At 41.4% G+C, this 22,222-nt stretch overlaps 1 protein-coding gene across 1 annotated transcript; it reads right to left on the minus strand.

Moving 5' to 3' along the window:
* Window positions 1-1,284: 1,284 nt before the first annotated feature.
* rtkn2 (rhotekin 2) lies at window positions 1,285-12,477 on the minus strand. The gene is made up of 12 exons (XM_080739830.1): window positions 12,144-12,477; window positions 9,423-9,622; window positions 9,233-9,291; window positions 8,864-8,917; window positions 8,602-8,719; window positions 7,883-8,077; window positions 6,592-6,686; window positions 6,043-6,149; window positions 5,673-5,804; window positions 4,931-5,099; window positions 4,062-4,169; window positions 1,285-2,604 (listed from the first exon to the last, which is right to left on the minus strand). The coding sequence occupies exons 1-12, from the start codon at window positions 12,261-12,263 to the stop codon at window positions 1,898-1,900; spliced, it is 2,064 nt and encodes a 687-aa protein (XP_080595956.1). The 5' UTR covers window positions 12,264-12,477; the 3' UTR covers window positions 1,285-1,897.
* Window positions 12,478-22,222: the final 9,745 nt, after the last annotated feature.

The following is a 22,222-nucleotide window of genomic DNA, read 5'->3' on the forward strand; positions in this document are numbered from 1 at the left end:
TTTGTCACTGGACACCCTTGACACCTTGCTTTTAATAGTACAATCATTTAATTTTGGTTGACAGGAAAAAAGGTTCTGTAAGTTATATCCAGTCTTAATATTTAATCACTGAATGTAGTGTAACTCAAATCACATCTGATGTAATGTTTTTTTCCCCCCTTGGAAATGCAGTGAGAATATGGGATTTATTATTGTATTGCCATTATCTGTCTACGATTCCCTGCCCTAATCTTCACAACAAGCTACTTCTGGGCTGACAGCCAGGGAAGCTTCTCACCAGTTTAAGCCAGATTTATACTTCTGTCGGACGACAGTGTTGCACGCTCAAAATAGCCGATCTATGAGCTCGCAACATGCAGTGGATGCCAAGCAGTGTGAGCTTGTAGATCTGCCATTATTGGCACGCGTTACCATCGTATGGTGGGGCATAGATTGAACATTTGCTGCAGTAGAAAATCTGCCAGTGCATCCATCTCCACGGGTGTGTCAGCCGGCCTACAACACAAGCTATACTTTGACTTGTATTGCCACCCCCTGGTAAACCTTTGCCATGAATAACATTAACAAAAGCTCAGCAAAAAGAGCATGTTCACTGGGGATGAATGTAGAGCACTTTATTGCAGATTCTAGGAAAAACAATTGCACTTGGTAAACAAATTATCTACTCTAAGTCATGGTGTACTGTGCTACAATTAATGCTTAACTACATAAAGACATTACAAAATGTACACAATTCAACATAAGACATTGCCACATTTGGCTAGAGATCACAATTCTGTTTCAATGAATAGTTCAACACCATTACTGTCTGTAATCTTTATACAAGGTTAATGTTTTCTAAAAAATAAACAGGCATACAAAAAAAAAAGTAAAATAAGGAGTGAGTGAATCAATACTCTACTGGCACAAATAGTGGTTTGTTAATTTTGTATTGATCCAAATATATTTACTAAGACAAGTTATTGGCAGGTTACAGTTTTATTACCAAAACGTGTTTACACAACAATTATAACTACTAATTAACAGGGTGCAAAACAATCCTTCCACCTTTATAGCTAAATGTCATTAAAGTGACTGATTCCACATTATTTATAGTCATTCTGAGTGGTCAACAGATTAGGAACACACTGTTGATTTTACTGGCCCCCTATTGTACAATCAACTGTCTAAACTCAAGGCTCAAAGATCATAACACCATCCACATCTACATTTTATTTAGTGAACAAATTATAAAACTAATAGCTTAGGGATCACAGCTACAGTATGAAAGCTTTGACCGAGGTTCTTCTTGTCCATTTTATAAAACTATCTTGTATTGAATGTAATTACAAGGACATCCATTCCTTCTGATAAAGTAAAGTGGTTTCAATATCTAGTGGTTAAGATTATTACTGATATGTTCAGAAGGCATACAAGGACATTCATTATCTGGGCTATTCAACAGACTCATATTCAGTCATTCCATCACGAGTATTGTGTCTGTGGACAGCATTTCTAGATTTTCTACTAAATCATTTTGTTCACGCCATCACTGCAGACCCAAGGCCTCTCCATTATTAAGACCTCTGAGAAATGGACAAATGAGTTCACCTCAGGCCTTAAATCTTGTACCATAAAGTCTCCACAAAGTCGACACGAAGAAACCACATTAACAGAACATGCCAATAGTGGATCAATTCCAATTTGAGTGCTTTTTCAAAAGGCTATTTTTCTCGTTCCATGCTCCAGTGGCAGGGCTGAGAAATAAAACCTTCCTTCTCAGTGGTATTCACACAAATCTACTGCCTTGGTGTCAAGATAACGAGCCAACTAATAACCTTCAAGGAAGTTACGCAACTGCTGTCATCGATTACTTGCCATTAATGGACCATCAACAAGAGCCTGAGAACCCTGAAGATCACCAGGCTTTGGGGTTCATCTTCTCTCTGAAGGACTTCCTGAGCTTGCTCCTAGGTGCTGGGACAGGCCCGAAACCAAGACCGGACCTAAAGTACCCCGATTGGGCGACAGCCTCAGGGGTCTGGGACTGGGTGTGCTGGTTCTGGTGGTCCAGGTCCTGACCCTGAGGCGGTATGTCAATGTGGCCCAGCGGAGCGTTTCTGCGGCTCGGGCCGGTTGCGCCTCCGCCTCCGCCATTGTTCCTCTGAAGTTGCTGGATGATGGCAGAGAATTTGGCGTCCAGAGACGGCCTGCCGGTTTTGGACCTCGCAGTCGGACGAGAGGTGCGAGTGCCAGAGTTCTCTTTCTCTTGACATGAGGTAGGAGGAGGGGGACGACAGATAGATGGAGGGAGGGGGGGTCTGGCTGGACGGCTGGGAGGAGTATAAGGCTGTCTGTCAGAGGGTGGGGGAGGGGCACGGCGCTTTTTGTTGCTGCCGGACACGGAGCTTGTGCTGGGGGCAGGACTCGAACATGGCGTGGAGCTTTTGCTCGGCGAAAGAACATTCTTCTGAACTACTATTGGCTGGGAGCCATCAAACGGAGTAGACCAATTGGGTGCCTCCCTTTTCTCTTCCTCACCGATGAGAAAGTGTCCGTCAGTCTCTTCAATCTTATTATGAATGATGTCTGTGATGCTTTCAAACTTGACAGGGGAATTTATACCTGAGAGAGAAAACAAAAACCAAAGCATTATTGGCCATGTTTATATGCAGGCAGAATCTGGAATAGTCTTATACCCCGGTTATGGTCTTAATTGGGATATAATGTTTCTGTGTGCGCACCTATGTTTCTACGTGCTCAAATAAGCAGGTACCATGTCATTAGTCTGACAGCCCAAAAAAAAAAAGGATTTGTTTCAGTGCCTTTATTGATAGGACAGTAGACTGACAAGAAATGGGGGGAGAGATGGAAGTGACACGCGGCAAAGGTCGTCTGGATCGGGAATTGAACCGGCGCCACCGCCGCCAGGCATCCATGCCTATGTGGCATTGCCTAAGTGGTATGCATGTAGATTGGCTATTTTCACAATTTCTGCCTCTAAAATGTGACAATTTGGCCAATGTTTAATTTGCCATTTTAGAGGTATTAAAGTCCTTAAATTGTCACTTTAGAAACGTGCATATAACACTCTATACACTTAAACCGTGTTGGTTTGTTTACTGTTGAGTGAGAAAACAATGTTGCATATAAGTTGGGGACCCCCCTGGGGGTACCGACCCACAGGTTGAGAACCACTGCATTACAGGACTGTAACTCTGAGATTACACAGATGTAAACAAAACGGAACCTTGTGTATTCTAAACAGACCTTCTGCCCATGTTTTCTCCCCCACTCACTATCTGGTTATTTTCTCCATTCTTTCTACGATTAAGCTTCTTTTCGCAGACATGTCATAACAGGGGAAATACTGTTGCAGCTAATAAAATGAATAGTGGGTATTATGTTTGATTTAGGTGTACCAGTTAGCAAGCGTTGCTGTTTGACATCCCTAAATCAAATGGACTCATTAATTTAATTGGCTGCAGCTGTCTTCACCCTGCTATGACATGTCTGTGAAAAGGGACCATTGATCCTGCTGCTAGCTATTCAGCTGTTGGCATTCATCAAGGGACAGAACTTTTAAAATGCCACTACTAAATGCAGGAAGCTACAGTTCAGCAGTATGTCAACAGCAGGCTAAAAATCGTAGTTATTGCACTGAAATATAGTTACATTGTATACAATTAGTTCGGTACGAACTCGGTTCTCGGTGGAAAAGCTCACCTCTGGTTCATCCCATAGGCGGGAGAAAGAACCCGAACTGGTTCTTTGTTGGTCGAAAAGCACCCTTATTGTACTTTTTTTGCACTACATTTCTGGGAAGGACTCTTGGGACCCAAACTTAAAAACATGAATTACCCACCTATGCCTCATTTCACATATAGTGAAAATAGCCGATCAACAAGCTCACAACACGTTGCACGTGATGCGGTTCACCGTGAAGCGTTCTGAGCTGGTAGAACGGCTAAGACATTTTAATGTTTAGCCTAAAATGACGTACCCAAATTAGGGATTGTCTAAATCAGATTTGAACTGTTGCACCCTTAATATACACAATCGCATCAAGCAACTGTACTTACTGAGGTCATTGTAAACAGAGTCAGCCTGCTTGGTGAGGAAGAGGGGAGGTTTCCGTGGCGATGCCACCTCGATTTTCATCAACTGGCCACAGCAATGCAGCCACTGGTCTGGTGACACCACATATAGAATTAGATAAGTCAATATTGCAATTGCCATGTTGTTTAACTTAAAACTATTCATTGATCCAGCCTTAAAACTAGACACTTTGTGAGATCAGATTCACACTTTTGTATGCAGAGTAGACAAGCACCCGTTCTCAATGCACTAGTGACTAGCAGAAACAGAGCTACACTTTCTAACCACCTGCCCACGTACTATAACAAGACATCAGAGACACATACTTCCCACAGATTACACAGACCCGAAGTGAGTTTGAAAACATGACCAATGATGAAAAACTCCCATACCTACTGGGAGAAATACAACAATGTTCGAACACAAAAAGAAAGATTTGTGAACTGTCGCGACAAAGAAATTCTAGAACACAACCACCCTAAGTACTATAAACCATGGATTGACATCTAGACCTACTGCACATACAGTATTTTGAGAAAAAATAATGCTGTTATTTGTTCCAAAAGCTTTATACCCTGTATATATATATAAAATGTCACAATGCGACATAGCTCTGTTTACACAATACTGTACCCCCTCCCAATGTATATGTTCCCTATTTTCAACTGTTTTTATTTTATTTGTGACACTTGCTTTGGCAATGTAAACGTATGTTTTCTCATGCCAATAAAGCTCCTTTGAATTGAATTGACTAGTATACAAATACATACTGTATCTGCTGTTCTCAGACACACCATGTGACCTCTAGCTCTCAACATACACACAACACAAGACACTTTCCCTGCGCACTCACTCTGGTCATAGAGGTGTTGGTGGAAGGCGTCCAGCCAGTCAACCAGCTGTTCTCTAGTGTCTGTGGTGAAGACGATGGTCTGAGCTCCTCCTGGCGAAGGGTTGCTGATGGACAGAGTGTTGGATCTCCGTCCTACAGAGTCCTTGTCCACCACACGGACACGCGTGTCCTGGAGAAAGAACAACCAAGCACTGGACATGTGATCTACAGTAATGGTGGGTTATAATGAGACAGGATTGTTGCAAACAGTGTCACTAGTGTTATTAAGTTTAATAGTGTTCATTATTATACTTCCAATTTGGCATAAAATAAGGACCCCAGTAAACTGTCCTTATTTAAATGGCGAGCCTGCTGAGAGCCACTTTTCTAAATTATAGGGGGAAGAAATCTTGATCACATCTTGTACTAAAAGCACATTGTAAAAATCGTTACAGAGACTGAATTAAACTGTGAAATATCAAAGCTTTAAACTGGCTTAGTGAAGACAAGACTGTTTGTGTGGCTCTCTTGAAGTTGAATGTGTATTGCTGGTTTTATTGGAATACAATGAAGACTCTGAAGCAATTGTTTCCCATTTTAAAATGCCCACCATAAAAATAAAAATTATCTCTGACCTCAATCCAACCATAAAGGTGAATACACAGCGCAGTGTGACTTATCACGTTAAGCTTTGGTTCATCTTTCAAATAAACACTTCTGTAGCTCAAAACAAGAGGCAGGAATAATTATCTTTTTCTCTGACCTTATTGATGGGAATGTTGAGGGTGGGCTCCACCTTGGCATTGATTTCTTCGGGGGTATAGTAACAGGACAGAGAGCCGGTACTCAGCACACAGTACAGACTGCAGCAGCGGTTCACCCCTTCCACACTTTGCTAAAGAACGCAAACAAACACCAATAAACACTTAAATGTTGACCCTTTCCGATGTAACGCCAGATGCTAATAAATAAATATTACATACCAAACAGCTAACATGTTACATAGCAAATGTATCATGCTACATAATGTTAATTTAAAATAGGGGTGAAAGTGATGTTTCTGTAAAAAAAAAAAAAAAGCTCTATCATGAGAGATCAGGAGAATTGGTTTTAGACAACCAAAGTCAAATTACCTGCTGGTTGAGAAATCCGCTCATCATATTCTGTGTCATGCAGGCTGGCTGGGCAACCAGTCGGCAGCACAGATTCCCATAGAGTGGCAACCATGAAGACCACTCGGCTGTGAAGGTGAAAAGCAACAACACACCTGTCAGTCATGTCTGCTTTATTAACCTCTTGAACCCCAGCATGCCTATTCGTTTGGTGAAGAGATTTGTTGTATATGGGGGAAAAAGCTGTCCAAGTACAGTTGTAACTCAGGTCCTTTTTACTAATTATAGAGGGTTTAAATGTTTAACCACTCAAACCTGTAATCCATAACTTTCATGCAGGGCTGAGGGGTGTCATTTGGGGTCCCACAGAATGACAACGGCCACCCCCTACCTTTTGGCATTAAACCTCAATTCTTTTTGCAGATTATTCTGATTTTAGATTGGCATGCGTTCCAAATGAACTGATTAACTAACCAACCAACCAACTTTACTTTGAACTCTTCAGATCATGAGCTGAGTGGGGTGTACACGTCTGTACAGTGACATTTCGGTGCCATTGCTTGGTCTTACCGTTTTGTAGGATGATAAGGGAGTGGGACTGGAAGCTGCCTTCAGCGTCGGACAGAGACAAGTTGTTGTAAGCCAGTAGGCTGTACTTGGCTCCACTGGGTAAAAGAGGGACATAATCAGGTTTACCAGTGAACTAATTTATAGGGGTGCATCAGTAAATTGAACTAATCCATGGGTTTTCAACCAGTGGTCCGCGGACCCCTGATGGTCCGGCAGTATTGCAGGTGGTCCCTGGCCATGCATTGAACTACTGCAAGTAATTTGCCCTTTTTTAATGCAACCTCTTTTTGCATAACAATATTTTGACAGAGGACTTGGGCTGCCCTGCTTAAAAAAAATACTTTAGTAAATAGTTGATGCATTCAAATGTGGCTGTATCCACAAATGTTGGATAAAAACGATATCCAGATGGGTGTGTCAGATGGGTCTATGATGGACCCACCGACACAATAGTGGTGGTCCCTGGGTCAAATTCAGTTGAAAACCTCTGAACTAATCGATTTAATTCATTATAAAAAAATAATCTCATTTAATAGAATACTTAATAAATTAATCGATAAACAGTCAATTCCCATTTCATGCATGTCATCATGGGCCAGGGGGAAAGAGTGTGTCTGTGTGTGTGCTTCTAAAAAGAACATGCCTCTTGGTTATTCAATTAATCGAAAGAGTCATCGATATAATAATCGTTAAGAAATATATCGATAGTTGCAGCCCTAATAATGGCCCCGTCTTGTCAATATAACATACAATATCAAGTAGAGAATGCGTATATACAGTAATACAGGGGTCGTCAACAGGGGGTCCGGGACCTCTAGGGGGTCCTCAGAGTTACTACAGGGGGGGCCTCCAAATCTTTGTGCATAGAATATTTAGTTTGACCTTTTTTTAATTAACCACTTGAACCCTAGTGTCCTTAATCTGAGAACTTTACCAAAAATAGCAGATCTACAAGCTCAACGCCTCGCAGCGCCAGCGTGAGGCGTTGTGAGCTTGTAGATCGGCTATTTTCAGCAAAGAGCTTTGGTGTGGAGGGGAAAAAGAGCAGACTAAGTACAAAGTGAAAGGTCAAGTTTATTAAGTATGGACGGTTCAAGTGGTTAAATATCTGAAAACACAAATTGACATGAATCCAAAATACACTGATGATTGTGCTGTCAAACAATGAAACTATATTATGGAATCTATGAAAAGGTGGTGGGGGGTCCCTGCTTAATCTCTCTCTCAACTAAGGGGTCCTTGGCCTGAAAACGTTGAAGACCCCTGCTATATACAGTACAGTAATACGTACGTGGGAATAGACTGCAGGAAGGCATCAGCATCAGGAGCGTCCATCAGGGGCAGGAGGTCCTTGCCGGCAGCCTTGCCCAGGGACCGCCGCAGCTTTTTAGCAAGTTTCTTTGGTGTGTTGACCACAGTGGTCTCATCCTCCAGCGAGCAGCTCCACAACTCCACCTTCAGGTCAAACTGGGGTACTACCTCATTGCTGTGAGGGGGGTAAGCAATCAATGAGAAAGTTATGAGAATGTTTTAAAGCTGTCCACCCATTTCCGCTGGAATTTACTGTAGAATTATGTGTGGGACACATCCGGTCAGCGTGTAGAGAACAGCTGAAAAGAGCCGACATACAAGCTCACGTCGCAGATGTGACTGTTAGATCACACTTGGCCTGGCTGCGACGCGGCCGACGCCGGAACTACCGCCCACCTTCTGTACAATGCACGATGGGACGCTGGAAACTTGTGGATAACAAGCTAAAAGAAACTAATACATCCCTAAACGAAACAAATATTTTTTTCATAAAAAGGAGTGTGTCTCTCTTCCGTATTTTCTTTTTTTGCTGTTTTTGAGATGAAGAAGGAAAAGCCAATAGGCAGAGCAGCCCGTGTGGTTCTGTAGATGAATAGTCATCTTTTGTATCGAGTTTCATAAGCCATTGTGTAATGGTAAATAATATGCATGATTTTGTACATTCACAAAATACTTAGTTTATTTTTCCTAAATACTTACAAGACGGTGACTCCCTCGAAACAGATGTCTGTGATCGACCTGTCCACCACCACCATTTCTGTGTCAAACACCTCTGCGCCAACATGCAACAGACAGAAGACGGCTACCCGACGAGAGCCTAAAAAGAAACAAACAATATGTTTTAAATATGTGTGCAAGGGAAACAATCTAATACTCACTCACAATATAATATCATGCAGTGCGTTAAGACAGATTAGGAACAAGACATAGATAATAAAGACAGAAAAAGAAAGACACTCACTGCCTCGGTTGTTAAAGTGATCTGAATCCTTCCACATCAGTGGAAAACGCAGGCCTACAGCAGTACACATCGGGGGGAAAGTATATTAATAGAAAAGCATCAAATGACAATATCTGTAGAGTTAATTTTGTGGAAACAAAATCTAATGTTAACCATACATGTTCACTCTAAAACATAGAATACCAAGTGTATTTATTACTACTAATATTTTTTTTTCTTTTTTTTTTAAGGGGAATGCACTAAACTGTCAATTCTCCTGCATTCATCATTTTGTATGGGCAAATGGGAAATATTATACAAATGGTGCACATTATATTTTGAATGAAACATGCTAAATTGGATGTTGGATCGAGCCAAGTACAATCATACCTGAAATGGCAACTTTCCCAGTGCAGGGCACACGGTCATCTGGAACCGGATCTGAAATTCTAAAAAGACATTTTACTTGTAAGATATGCCATGAAACATAGGGAATAGGTAAGTTGGCAGCTGCCAAGCTCACAACTCTGCCCTCACTTCCCTTTTATCCATGTTTTGCATTCATCCCCAATCTCCATACCTCCAGGCTGCTCCCATCACATCCTGCTCCTCTTTCTTCTTCTGTAGTTGAGTGAGGTAAGCCTTTATCCTGGTGTTACAGGTAAGCAGGTTCTTGGAGGCATTGAGGATCTGTACTCTCTTACTGCAGGCTAGCAGCAGCTTGTACGCCCCTTCACGCATACGCATCTCAAAGTCCAGCTTCTCCTGAAGCTTAGTGTCCTTTTGGCGAGACAGATACATTATGACACAAACAGAAGAGAACATTGAAAATGTTAATAAATCACAAAGATATCTACAAATTGGTAATTAATATACAGACAGTATGCTAGCTATCATGCTTTGGAATGTGTTTTCCAGGATGGAAATATATAATAATGCCATGACACACGTGAAAGGAAATGACAGTCTGATGACATGGGGGTGGAGGGGGGACCCTTCAGTGTTGTTTGTGGCCTCACCGTTACCTCACATCTGTTATGGTTAGGCTTGGGACATGGAAGCCAGCTGTGTCACTCAAAGGCAAGTTTGTAGGTCCACGTCTGCTTTTTTTAGTAGTGCAAAATGAAATGAAAGACTTTGCACAAACCAACATTCTCGATGACATGTTTTTTTGTGGAATATAAAAGGTAGCTAACAAATAATTTATTTGACATTGGTCTGACCTTATGCAGTATTTACATGTGCCAGGAGAGCGCATAAGTACTGTGTTCGGCTGCATATTATGTACTATATGTCGGTAGGTTGGTAGCCAGCCATGAGTGTTTAAGCCCTTAGCCCAATCAGGGACCAGCATTTCTGGCAACTCATCATTAACAGCCAAAGAGGGACCAGCATTCCTGGTGATGCCACTGGTCATGTTACTGGCATCGCCAGTGGTGAGCGCACCTCATGGCGTGCTCCGCTGGTGCACAAGTAGGCCATAATATGGCTGTGTACAAGTAGGCCATAATATGGCCTACTTGTGCTTAAGGAGCAAGTTGGCACCTCAACAGAGTGCAGTTCTAGTTTTACATCAGTCCTCCAGATACTGGACCTGTAACACATGCCCTCCCGTTACGCAATACCCGTTAAGAGTACTTAGTGCAGTACCCATTAGTACTTGGAGGCCAGCCTACGATGTAATATTGATGAAAAAAGGGACACAACAAGACAGACAGATAGTGGCTGATCCGATCGATTTCCCACTTGGCACTTCACTCAGATACACACGTCAAGTTTGAAGCCAATCAGTCGGATGCTTCTCAAGATAATGCGGAGGATTCACAGACAGAGATTTCTTTCTGACCTATATATTGTGCATCCCTAACAAATGCTACACAATACAGAGACCACGACACATTCACTTCAACTAGCTAGCAAATGAAATGTATGAATGCGGTCAAGAACATGCAGTGATTGTAGCAGTGAACAAAATACTCAAATAAGAGATACTAACATAATATACTGTACATGCATACATCAATGCAGATGATACACGAAAGAAGAAGAAGAAGAAGAAGCTATAAAACAAGGTCTGAGGGTGGACGATGATGTTTGATATTGTCCAAAACAGAGGATCTTTAATTGCAAAGATTTGAGTGAAAAGGAAAAATATAATTAAATATAGCATTTTTAAAATAAACTTTTAAATATTAGGCTAAAAAACGTATTTTAGCATTTCTTCTACTACATTGTTTAATAATAAAAATACCGGTAAGTCTTAATAATACTTATTTTCTCTTGTTATCGCCTTTACAGGCAGTAAATACAAAAACAACATTTATTTCTGAGGTAGACTCAGACTGGATTGTCAATGGATACTTTGTTTTGGGGACACAAACACCATCAGTCTCCCTAGTTGAGCTACAGTACAGATTAACTATCTCTGCTAACCTGTAGTTTCTTAGAAATCTGTCGTATATACAACAAATTCATATCCTCTACTATGTGAAGAGTGTCATTCAGAAGACTTGGTCTGCTTTTGGCCTGGAAGAACATTGGTTTAAATGGGGTGAGAGCAAAAATAAAATGACATGCAAAATATAGTTTAATGGTGAAGGGAAAGAAAAAACGTTTCTCTGCCTTCATAAAAGGGGAACGTAGATTGTCAACTGTCTCCCATATCAATTTCAAACTGCTCAGTCCAGAGGCGTCAATTGGGTATGGCAAGCTATGGAGCTGCCATACCTTGGCTACAGGGGGAAATAATAAAATGTACTTTTCATCGTGCCTGTTGCTAACGGCGCGCGTGCAAGACACCAGTCATGTTGCCATACCTTAGCTTTTGCTGAACTGACGCCACTGGCTCAGTCCTGGTGGGAGGTTTGCAGGTGCAGCATGTCATTCATATTCTAATGATAAACGCCAGTGCATAATCTAAACAACATCGTAACATCAGAGACAGAGTGGATGCTTTTTAGTAAGACTTTTTAGTAAGACATGAGAAAATACGAATTGTTAAATGCAAAGTAGTAGCCACAACGCAAGCAACTGCTAGCATTATAGCATAATAGTTGCTTGCGGCTAACAAAGTAGTAATGAACACAATAAATGTAAGCCCTATATGGCCGTAACTACCTTGTTGGACGAATTACGAGCATCGACGCGTTGTGATATTATCCATTTCAGCCTTTTTTATTTATTTTTGTATTATTATCTTTGCCCAAATAGGGACACTACAGGGTTAAAGTGGAAAACCGTCAGTCAGACTGTGTGTGCAAGTATTGACAACAAGAGGCACATATCCACGCACAATACGCACCTCATTTTGCAGGAATATGGTACTCTCTCTTATTTTCTTCCTTTTGATCTCCATGGCGAGAGAAGAACATCTGGAGCCTGTGTTCCTCCTGAACATTTGAACGTCCCGCTGATCATCCATGTTGTTGTCGTGTGGACTGTGGACTTTAGAGCAGGACGCACATTCCCGTCTCCAACGCCTCCACCAGGGATGTTTGATTGTCTTCTCAGGTTGATCTAAGGTAGGCGGAGGCTGCTTAGAATGCCTATAGGAGCTGTTTAATAAGAGCCATACCCCGCCTTTCCGGAGGATCTGTTGAAAGAATTCGAGTGCACCCACCCACCCAGAAGCCCATTCAATCTGATAAGACTAAAACTGGACGCAACCATTTTCAAATTCTAAATGTGCGGGTTCTAAAAAATAATTCAACAATGTATCTTTCTCGATATTGGGAGTCGGATGTAGTTTATGGTGTTATAGACAAATATAGTTTCTATATATGAGAATGCATTCAAAAGCTGCTTTTACTGTACAATATTATGGTTTTATTTTGTCCCCGTCCGGTTTGAAACGGTAGTTTCGTCCAATTGTCTCTTGCAAAAAGACGTTGCAAAGCGATTATAACACCAACGGCAGTTACTTTTACAACACCAATTATATTGTTGTGGACAGTAAATAAATAAGTTATCGCTGATAGGTCATTATGAGGCATTGGAAATGTAGGTTTGTTTTATTTGGTTCACGTCGTGAACGCCACTAGTACTGTGTATATTTGTCATTTTGTCTATGAATTGAAGCCAAAAGGACCCCGAATGTAAACAAGCCATTGCTTTCTGGTCTAAATCTTATTAGTAGAGCTGGTATCTCGGCAGGCCTATGGGTAACCGGTCTTCTCGCCAAAAATCCAACTCGCCAAATTGTCCACACTCATTGGGCAGGCTTGTCAATGCTCCTGGATTTGCCAGGATGATTGGCATTTGGCAATTAGTCTACATCTACTATGTTAAATATTTTCTGGGGGAGGACCCCCAGATGAGAAGTCATTATTAAGGATGTCTTACTTTGCTTCAGTCATCAAATCTGTACACCTACATTTGGCATTTTAAGGCTGAAATTGTACCCATGCTAGTAAAGCAAGCCTGATAAAAGTATCAAACATGCACAAAATTCAACAGAACACAGGAAAATATATCTGTTAAGAAGTTTTGGGGGAAGGACCACCAGACCCCTGTTGGGGAGTTCCGTGCACCCCCTAAAAAATAAATCTCCTGGATTCTCCTGGACTGACAGTCCACTGTTGACAACCCTGCTCATTGGCGAGGTGTCCAAGCAAGTTGATTTGGCGAGTTGGAAATTTTCTTGTGTGTTTTTTCCCCATATGCGAACTGCTAGTAAATAATAATCAATCAATCAATCAACAAATTAAGGTGGGTTACATGGGCATCAAATAAAAAAGTACGATGTACTGCAGTCTGCACTATAAAATGTTTAAATAGCATTGAATCATCATACACGGATTGTATTGCAACATCAGCACACATCATATTTCTGCGCTCCGTCCATTCCAGGGCATCGTTTCAGTTGGGCTGCAACACACATGTGTTATTACAATATTCTACCAGAAGCTGCGCAGGCCCGCTGATAAAAATGACCCTGGAACGTGACCAGCGAGTCCAGGAAACCCGCCCACCGGGCTCGGTTCTTCTGGTCGAGTTGGAAGTGTAGACGCAGGCTGCCTATGGCTGACATCACTGTCCCCTACATGTCAATCTGAGCTTTTTAACACGCTCGTCACTCTACCCAGTAGTAAGCATTTAACGTCCGGTCGGTGAACTCTTCAAATTAAGATCTGATAATAATACTGTAATAATAATAATAATAAACATATCTCAAATGTATATAGCGCGCTTTCTAAGTATCCAAACACATTATATGGGGGGAGGAAAAACAACATAAATCTACTACTGTATTCACTAAAAAGCACTTGAAACCAGGAAGATGTTGTAAACAATAAAGAGGATGGATGGACACATGGTCAACAACGTAATAATTGCACTGTTGTCTGGCTCTGAAATTCTTGAATATGTGTTCTATAGAAAATAGAACACATACTGTAGATTGGCTACATTTCAACATAGGCATATGGTCTGTTGCTTATTTCTCTACTCTCCCCATATTTCTCTCAGCCTCTGACTGTTGGCCAAGAAGGTGGGATGCAAGTGTAATTTTGATTATAGCCTATTTATTGCACATATTAGGATATTAGCTACACAGGTTTTATTCTATATGCAAATGTAATAGGCTGTGTCTATTCTGGAGCCTTATAATAACCTACATAATATAGCCTAATTGGCCCATATTTGCTAAAATAAAAAGCCCTCAAAATGAATGAATGAATTGATAAATTAATTCATACGATTTTTGTTACAACTGTGGTTATTTTAGACAGTGCACATAAAGAATATTTAGGCAAAGAGGTACAACTATCAGTATTGTGGAAGGCTTTTGAAACAAATATGGCTCCATCACAAACACAGCTTTAGCACCTCGGCACCAACACATTCTCAGGGCTTGACATTAACCTTTTGAGTCATTGTCCTTTGGACAAGTACATTTCCCATTCACTTGTCCAGGCACAAAAGTCACTTGTCCGGATACAAATGAGCCATTTCACTGTCATTTATTTTTTATTTGACAAATAAATAAGACCCCCCCTTGGCCCCCTCCAGGCCTCCAACCTCCATGGGGGCTGTTAAGTATGACATCATTTTGTAGGCAGAGGAGAATTTCTGCCCCCAGTTTCCGTGAATCTTTTTACTATTTTTACTATTTACACATTTTTCTTCTCTTTGTTGTTGAAAGGAAAGTGTTAGAATTATACTTTAGTCGTTATGTTTTAGTCGTTGTTTTTTGAAATAGCGAGGGACAGAAAATGCTCTGGGGGCAGATTCTCCTCTGCCTACAAAATGATGTCATGGCTTAAAAGCCCCTACGTCAGTCCATAGTCTGCATAAAGCACAAAACTGATAGGCGCGTCACAGAAAAAGTTAAACCAAGAGGCACTTGTCCAATGGACACTTGGACAGTTACATTTTGAATGAACTTGTCCATAAAGATGTATTAGTTGTCCCGGACAACAGGACAAGCCTTAATGTCATGCTCTGCATTCTACATCAAACAACAGGCTTGTCAAATTATGGTGATTATTTCAGTCCTTGATTTGAGTCCTTTTTGGATTTGTTTTCTGTCCTACAACAATTTTTTTTAAAATGAAGGAAAAAAATAGCCTACATATAGTGATATGTAGGCTATATTTATAACATTAGTTATTCATCAAGATTAAGTAATACTTTTATGTTGAAGTCCATGTACCGGAAGTCAGACGCTTTTTTAGGCTTGCTTGACATGTTAAAAAGATTGACAGACCTCTAGTGGTGATGAGGCTGTACGCCTTCTGCCCGCCGCTATGTGCACGGACAGGGAATAGCGTTATTGCTGAGCAACTGAGGCAGTGAGAGCAGCAGACGCACACATAGGGCTGGGCACCCACACACACACACAAAACACACACACAGTGACTGCTATTGAATATAGGTTAGAGAGGGGAGCCATCGTTTCAATAACAAGAAGAACAGCTCAGAAGGGTAAGATACATGCATGCTCTCTAGAAATATGCACAATGAAGCTTACAACTAAAGAGAAACGACTTTTTGTTATGTCCCATCTATTGATACCTCGGATTAGGTTGTTGACAGTAGGCTAATGCTTTTAAAATGCGATACTCCCAAGAGATGATTCGACATTTTTGTTGGAATCCCCCCACACATTGCATGCTGTTTAAATGTATTTGCTAAAGGTAATGTTCTTGCAAAGGACTGCAAACGCATGGATGCTAATGCTTATAAATGATAAACACACTCACTGTGGCCATGGATGGACACTGGACTGCACACTGTTGTCAGCAGCAGCATGATTATTATGTATAGAATACAGAGACACATCCTCGCCACGTTGTTACATTACACATGATCTGTATATAAACTGATCATATTTGCCTCGTCGGGGCTGTTATTTATCGTGCTCTCGTCCGACATCAATTGAGTTCCTCACTGCCACATTGAAGCTATCCAGAGGATGCACATCAGTGAAGCCGGTGGTCACATGTAATTATTTCTATTTATCTCATTTGAAAAACATTTAGTCAAGTCTATTTATAATGCCACTGCCTATATACCTAGTATATAAGGATATTGTATAGGTCTAGGATGTGTGTATATTTGGCTATAATGCGTTTTCCCAAATCCCTACCCCCTCGTCCTGTACAGGGGGCTTTGTTTTCGTTGGGCAGATGGAGCTGGCCTATATTGCATCCGTCCTCTTTGTGTGTGCAGTGGGGTTCTTTTTTGCTTCCATCATCATATTGAAAACTTTGACATGTAAAAGCAGAGACGTGCTTCACATGTAAACATCTCAGCCCGAGCCCCTGTTGTTATGAACTATAGATCTTGTTTATGGCAATAGTTTTATGAATGCCTCGCTTTAAAAATAAATACAGATTAAGCTACTGTGGAACTGGAATACCGGTGTGCTGAATCCAAAATCCTTTACTCATTAGGCTTTATGAGCCATGATGATGTGGTATAGGCCTACTAACGACCAATTAAAATATTCAGTTTCATTGTTATTCTAATCTCCACCCCATACGAGATTGCCAATCTCAACAGTGGTTGTGTTTCATGAATATTGTTATATTTTACATACTGATTATGTTGAGGTCCTTTTGCTGTGCATGGTGCATTTCATTTAGGCTACTGACATTTAAAGGTGTGGGAAAATGCCGCTAAAGAATAGGGTTGTATTCATCTATTAGAGTTGTTTTCATGGAGAGTTGTTGGGCAGCAGTATGGTAGCACATCAGACTGTTGTCTACTAGGCCCCTCCTCCCCCTCCCTCAGCTGTAAGAATTCAAACTTTTTGGGTTTGAGCCATAGAACGAGCTGATAGTGATAATATGATCTACTCCCGCTTTGCAATTTTCCCCTTTCCCTTCCTTTCCTTTCTGTCTCTCAACTCTCTCTCTCTCTCTCTCTCTCTCTCTCTCTCTCTCTCCATCTTTCCCTTCCTGCCAGTGTAACCGCTGGCCGGTAGTTACAGGCAGGGCTACAGGCTACAGTTGCATTTTTAAAAACATGTGTCAGTGTCACGGGACGGTTGCAAACCTCTTAGAAAGCATAGTGCACACAGAAACAGGACAGTATCTGGCTAGCCTACACCCAGCAGCAGCCTAATACCTCCATAACGTGTATCCGTGCCTGCACACATACGGTATATAGTGCACTCTCCCACACCTCTGAGTTTCAGATGATAACGTCATTACTGCAAGCTTGAGAAAACCCATGCTCAATAGCTTACATTACATCACAGTGTATATGTTTACATGCTCTCCAGTCAATCACATATCAGTTAAAAAAAGGGGATAAACTTCAGGATGTGTGTGGGATCGATCTCTGCTTCCTCATCTGCAGCAACATATACTGCTTCTATGGGGGTCTCTGTTTAACATCATAGAAAGTTACTCTGACCTACCAAGCAGTTTTAATTGTATAGTATTAGTCTGGGGCAGGGATCCTTCAATAATAATAACAACAACCTATTTTGTCCTCTGCTAGTTGGTGCCCAGGACTTTGATGTCCGGCCAGTCCATGGCCATTGTGTATGGTAGGAAGCTTAGGAAGTGAGTTCATTTTACTTCAGTGGTCAGGAGGGATTGTTTGTTCCAAAGAGGAATGTAGTTTGGAACGATTCTATTCTATTCTATTCTATTTTATTCTATTCTATTCTATTCTATTCTATATGTGAGGTCAAAAGTGTTGTTGTACCAGGGTGTTTGTGTCTAAATTTAGAATTCACGTCTGTGCTGTAGTCTAGCAGAGTAGAAACATTATAAGGGTCATGAGGTTGTGCACGCAAAAGTAGAGTGAGACCCAGCTCAAGGACGAGAGAGCGAGGCAGAAATGGGAGAGAAGAGTGCAAGGAAAATATATCTCCAGACGGAGTGAGACGTATTCGCGGGAGAGCCCACAAAAAGAGAAGTGAAACTTGATGCAACAAGGTCTTTAAGAGGTTTTTCAGCACCATCCTTCCTCTGCCTCTCCCTTGTTTTGGAACATGGCGGGTGTGGCTGTCTGTCCACTCTGGCTTTTTCTCCCCCATATTCACTTTTTTGAAGAATAACAAATGATGTCGAATATCTTTCACATCTGTTTTGGGGTGTAGCACTATTCCACTTGTATTGTAGTTTCCATTACTGTCCGTTTGTGTCCACTCCACATATCGATCTTATATTTGGTTACTTTCCATCTCTGTCTCTCACTATGGGGCCTGCTGATTGTCCTGTTATTCTAGCGTTGGTGTTTTTCCCTCCACTAGTGCCAGCGTGGATGCCAGGGTGAGAAGGTTCACTATTTTTATCTGACTGAGGCCATTGCTATTTGGGCAGCTTCAAAGCACCTGACAAGGTTGGCCACAACGCTAACATCACTGTTAACCACTTAAGCCCTATTTTATACTTAGTCCTAAAATTGTGCCGCGTGGCGAAAACAATCCCATCTACAAGGTCATGTAGATCTGCTTGCTATTTTCAAAAAACTGAAACGCTTTGGGGGGGAAAGTAAAGTTACATGCCCAAAATAGGGACACCAGGTTGTGGTTAAGGGGCCAAGAGACGTACTACATACGTTATCAGTTCAGGTCCGAGAAGTCAATCAAGTGCCTGTAGGAGGAGGTTTCCCTGGAGAAAGCTTTGATCCAACACTCAGAAATGTGCAGTTTGTTAAGCCTTGCATTTAAAAGGCTGTTGGTGTTCAAATAGAGTTGGACTAGACTAGAGGCAAAATATGCAGTACTATATGTATTAGTTCTGTCTGAGATCTAATGTGGCATTTCTCTCTTCATGTTTTGCTGCTTAATTCACTTTGTTGGTATCAGCACAATGTCCCTGTGATTATAAATGCTCCACCCTCTAGCATCTGGCATTTCTTTTTAAAATACAACATTTAGGTGGTATTGCTGACTCCAGAGGATAATAATTTGCCACTTATAATTCCTTTTTTCAGACCGATTCCTGATTTGCAGACAGTATCTTCCAAGTTTATCTGAGAATTCAACGCGTCACCTCTTCTCGGAGTGACAATGGCGAGTGCCAGACAGTACAGTGCATAGCATTATGTTTCAGTAATCCTGTATGGATACTGATAATCTGTTGTTGTTCCACCTTTCATCCTCCATAGCAACAACAGTGTTGTTTTAAATAGTGCCTAAAAACAGGACAACCGATAGTTTGAAATGCTGGAAATTCAAATAATATTAAAACCATTACCTATGCTCTAAATCTGCCATGCCCCAACCAACAGCCAGAAAACAAGGTTTTGTGATTCAGAGTGGGAGATGTCCACGCTTGTAAACTGACCCAAGCTCTGTATAAGCAAACAAGGATATTTATATCATCAATATACATAACATTTTATAATGGTCATTGGTTGCTTTAAGTACAATTATATAGTATATTCAATTTACTTTAAGCAAGAACAACACAAAATGTTTCTTCCTACACTTTCAGAAATGTACTTATAGCAACCAATGACCACTTATAGTGACTGACTTATAATCACATTATATTGCATTATAACTGTTGGAGCCATGAATTGGTTTAATTATGCTAGTCCTGTGCCCGGGGGGTGTGCACAGTATCTAAGGGATTGAATGTAGGAGTCTCAGAAGTAATGTTGGAGTGCCCATTGGGCAGATATTTATGCCCATATATGGTGTTCCATATTGGAGTGCCCATTGGGCAGATCTTTATGCCCATACATGGTGTTCCGTGTCCAGGCCAGTCTGTGATGTCAGTACTATGACTAAAAGGGATTATGTTAGTGTGACATCACAGTGATGTCAGAGCGGCAAACCCATTCTGTTAAGAGTGGTTCACAGTTATGTCAGAGCTTGATGTCAGAGTGACAAACCCATAGAATCACAGTATCATGCGTTATAGACAGAGATACATACTGTACATACGGACAAGCTGTGACCGTTCACATACTAATCTGCGACCATATGGTCGCATTGTGGAGAGCGTCATATTACTCTTATCTCCAGCACCGTTTCCCCTATCCCCTATCCTATCTTCTCACATGGCCTTCTTCTAGCGCCAACATCAGGCCGACTTTTGCAAAACACATTTTTGGACACTGCTACACGATTTTGGCCTGAAACCATGCAAAGCAATACACAGTATCTCTAAAGTTATGTCATCAACATGGATCTGTCCAATTTCCTATATTCCCTCATGATTGGCTATGATTGCTTTCTAAAGTTTGTGTATGCGACCTGACAGACGCTTATCTCGTGAATAGGGAGTCTTACTGGTGTCCCATATGTGTGCAGTTTTAGTATTTGTGTGTGACTGTTCTCATGCCAGACCCCTGAACAGTACGGATTGGTGAAATGGAGCACCTGTGGCCCCTTGGGCCCCCAGACTGGACACCTGGGGGGGCCTGGCAGGACTATTCTCATGCCAGACCCCTGAACAGTGTTTGTTTCTGACTTGAGCTTGGTGTGGATTTGAGAAACAGTGCGCCCACGTTAGTGACGTCCACCATTATGATTATTTATACTATAAATACACATATACATCTATAATTATACAGAGTCATAAACAGATTATAATTCCTTATAAGTATTTATGTATATAATGCAAGCCGTAGACATGGGATGTATAGCAAATTAGCAAGTGTTACCTCTGAGGCTGCTCTGAATAGAGCAGGGGTGTGCAACTTTGATGATGGAGAGGGCCACTACATTTTCACACTCACTCCAGAAGGCCACAGTGCATATACGGTACATAGCAAAAATAGCCGATCTACAAGCTCAAAACACGTCGCGTTTTGAGCTTGTAGATCTGCTATTTTTGCCATTTTTGAAGTAGAATCCTGAAAAGTAACTTTTTTTATATTGTATTTGCTCATTTCAAATGCATTTATATGTTCTTATGTTAACTTTATGAACTGAAATACAAATACATTGGACATGAAAAATACAATAACATTTTAATACTAGTCATTAAGCAACGAATATAGACTGAAGTAATTAAAGCGTGTCATTTTTCCATGTTTGCAATTGTAACAGCTGAAATCAATAATATATCAGTACTCCAATATCAACCTGCGAGCCGCATTAAGTGAAGGTGGGGGCCGCATGTGGCCCCCGGGCCGCCAGTTGCCCATGTGGAATAGAGGGTATGCTGTGACATCATCATCACCCGGAAGTTATGCGGGAACGCCTTCTGAGTGGCAAAAAAAAACAACTTTCTGGCCTTGACAGCTCATACATCCAAACAGAAAAGTCATATCTGCATTAAACAACGTTAAACTACGTACAACTCACTTTGCCACTCGATTTGCCATTCACTTTATGCATGCGCATAACCCCTATAAAATAATGTGCATCTGAGCCTTCATCTTGCATCTCTTCATTTTTGGAGTGCCTCTATTTCCATTTCGGTGGTTCTTCTTCTAACTAGTTATCCCTTATCTCTTGTCCTACCTTTAAATAGAAACATACAATTTCAAATATAGCTAAAAGAAATACATCCTAAACGCTCGTATAAGCTTATGAATAGTTAACATCCATTATGTAGGTCTCTAGGCCAAGGCATGTATTGGGGTCACTGAACATGTGCTGCCTGGGCTCTGTGTCTTCAGGCCAGTGTTGTGCAGGGCGTTCTGTCTGGTGATCAGGCATCAATCAGGCAGGATGGATGCTGCATAAATGGAGGTGTTTGTTTGTTCCTCTGTCCAACTGCTCATGTGATGCACGTGTGGCCGGCGGCCGCCTTTCAGCGCCATATGGTATAGTCTGCTGTACGAGACAGCTTTTCCCCTATGTAGCATTCTAGTGTGTGTTAGTTTACACACACAGGCACACACACGCGTGCATGTACACACGCACGCACGCGCACACACACACAAAGGCGGCACTGGCATTGGGTGGTCTGTGCAAGTGGATCAGTGGAGATGGACTGTCCATACTTTATGCACATATGC

The sequence above is a fragment of the Nannobrachium achirus genome, assembly GCF_963921795.1.
Source record: "Nannobrachium achirus genome assembly, chromosome: 13".
NCBI classification, from domain to species: domain Eukaryota; kingdom Metazoa; phylum Chordata; class Actinopteri; order Myctophiformes; family Myctophidae; genus Nannobrachium; species Nannobrachium achirus.

Bases quoted from the DNA above. Each gene is read 5' to 3' on its own strand.
- rtkn2 (XM_080739830.1), bottom strand. From the start codon at position 12,263: ATGGATGATCAGCGGGACGTTCAAATGTTCAGGAGGAACACAGGCTCC. The intron at 5,805-6,042 runs GTAATTTGACTT...TGCGTTCTTTAG, and splicing joins GCGGATTTCTCAACCAGCAG to CAAAGTGTGGAAGGGGTGAA. The intron at 4,170-4,930 runs GTGAGTGCGCAG...TGGTGTCACCAG, and splicing joins CCAACACCTCTATGACCAGA to ACCAGTGGCTGCATTGCTGT.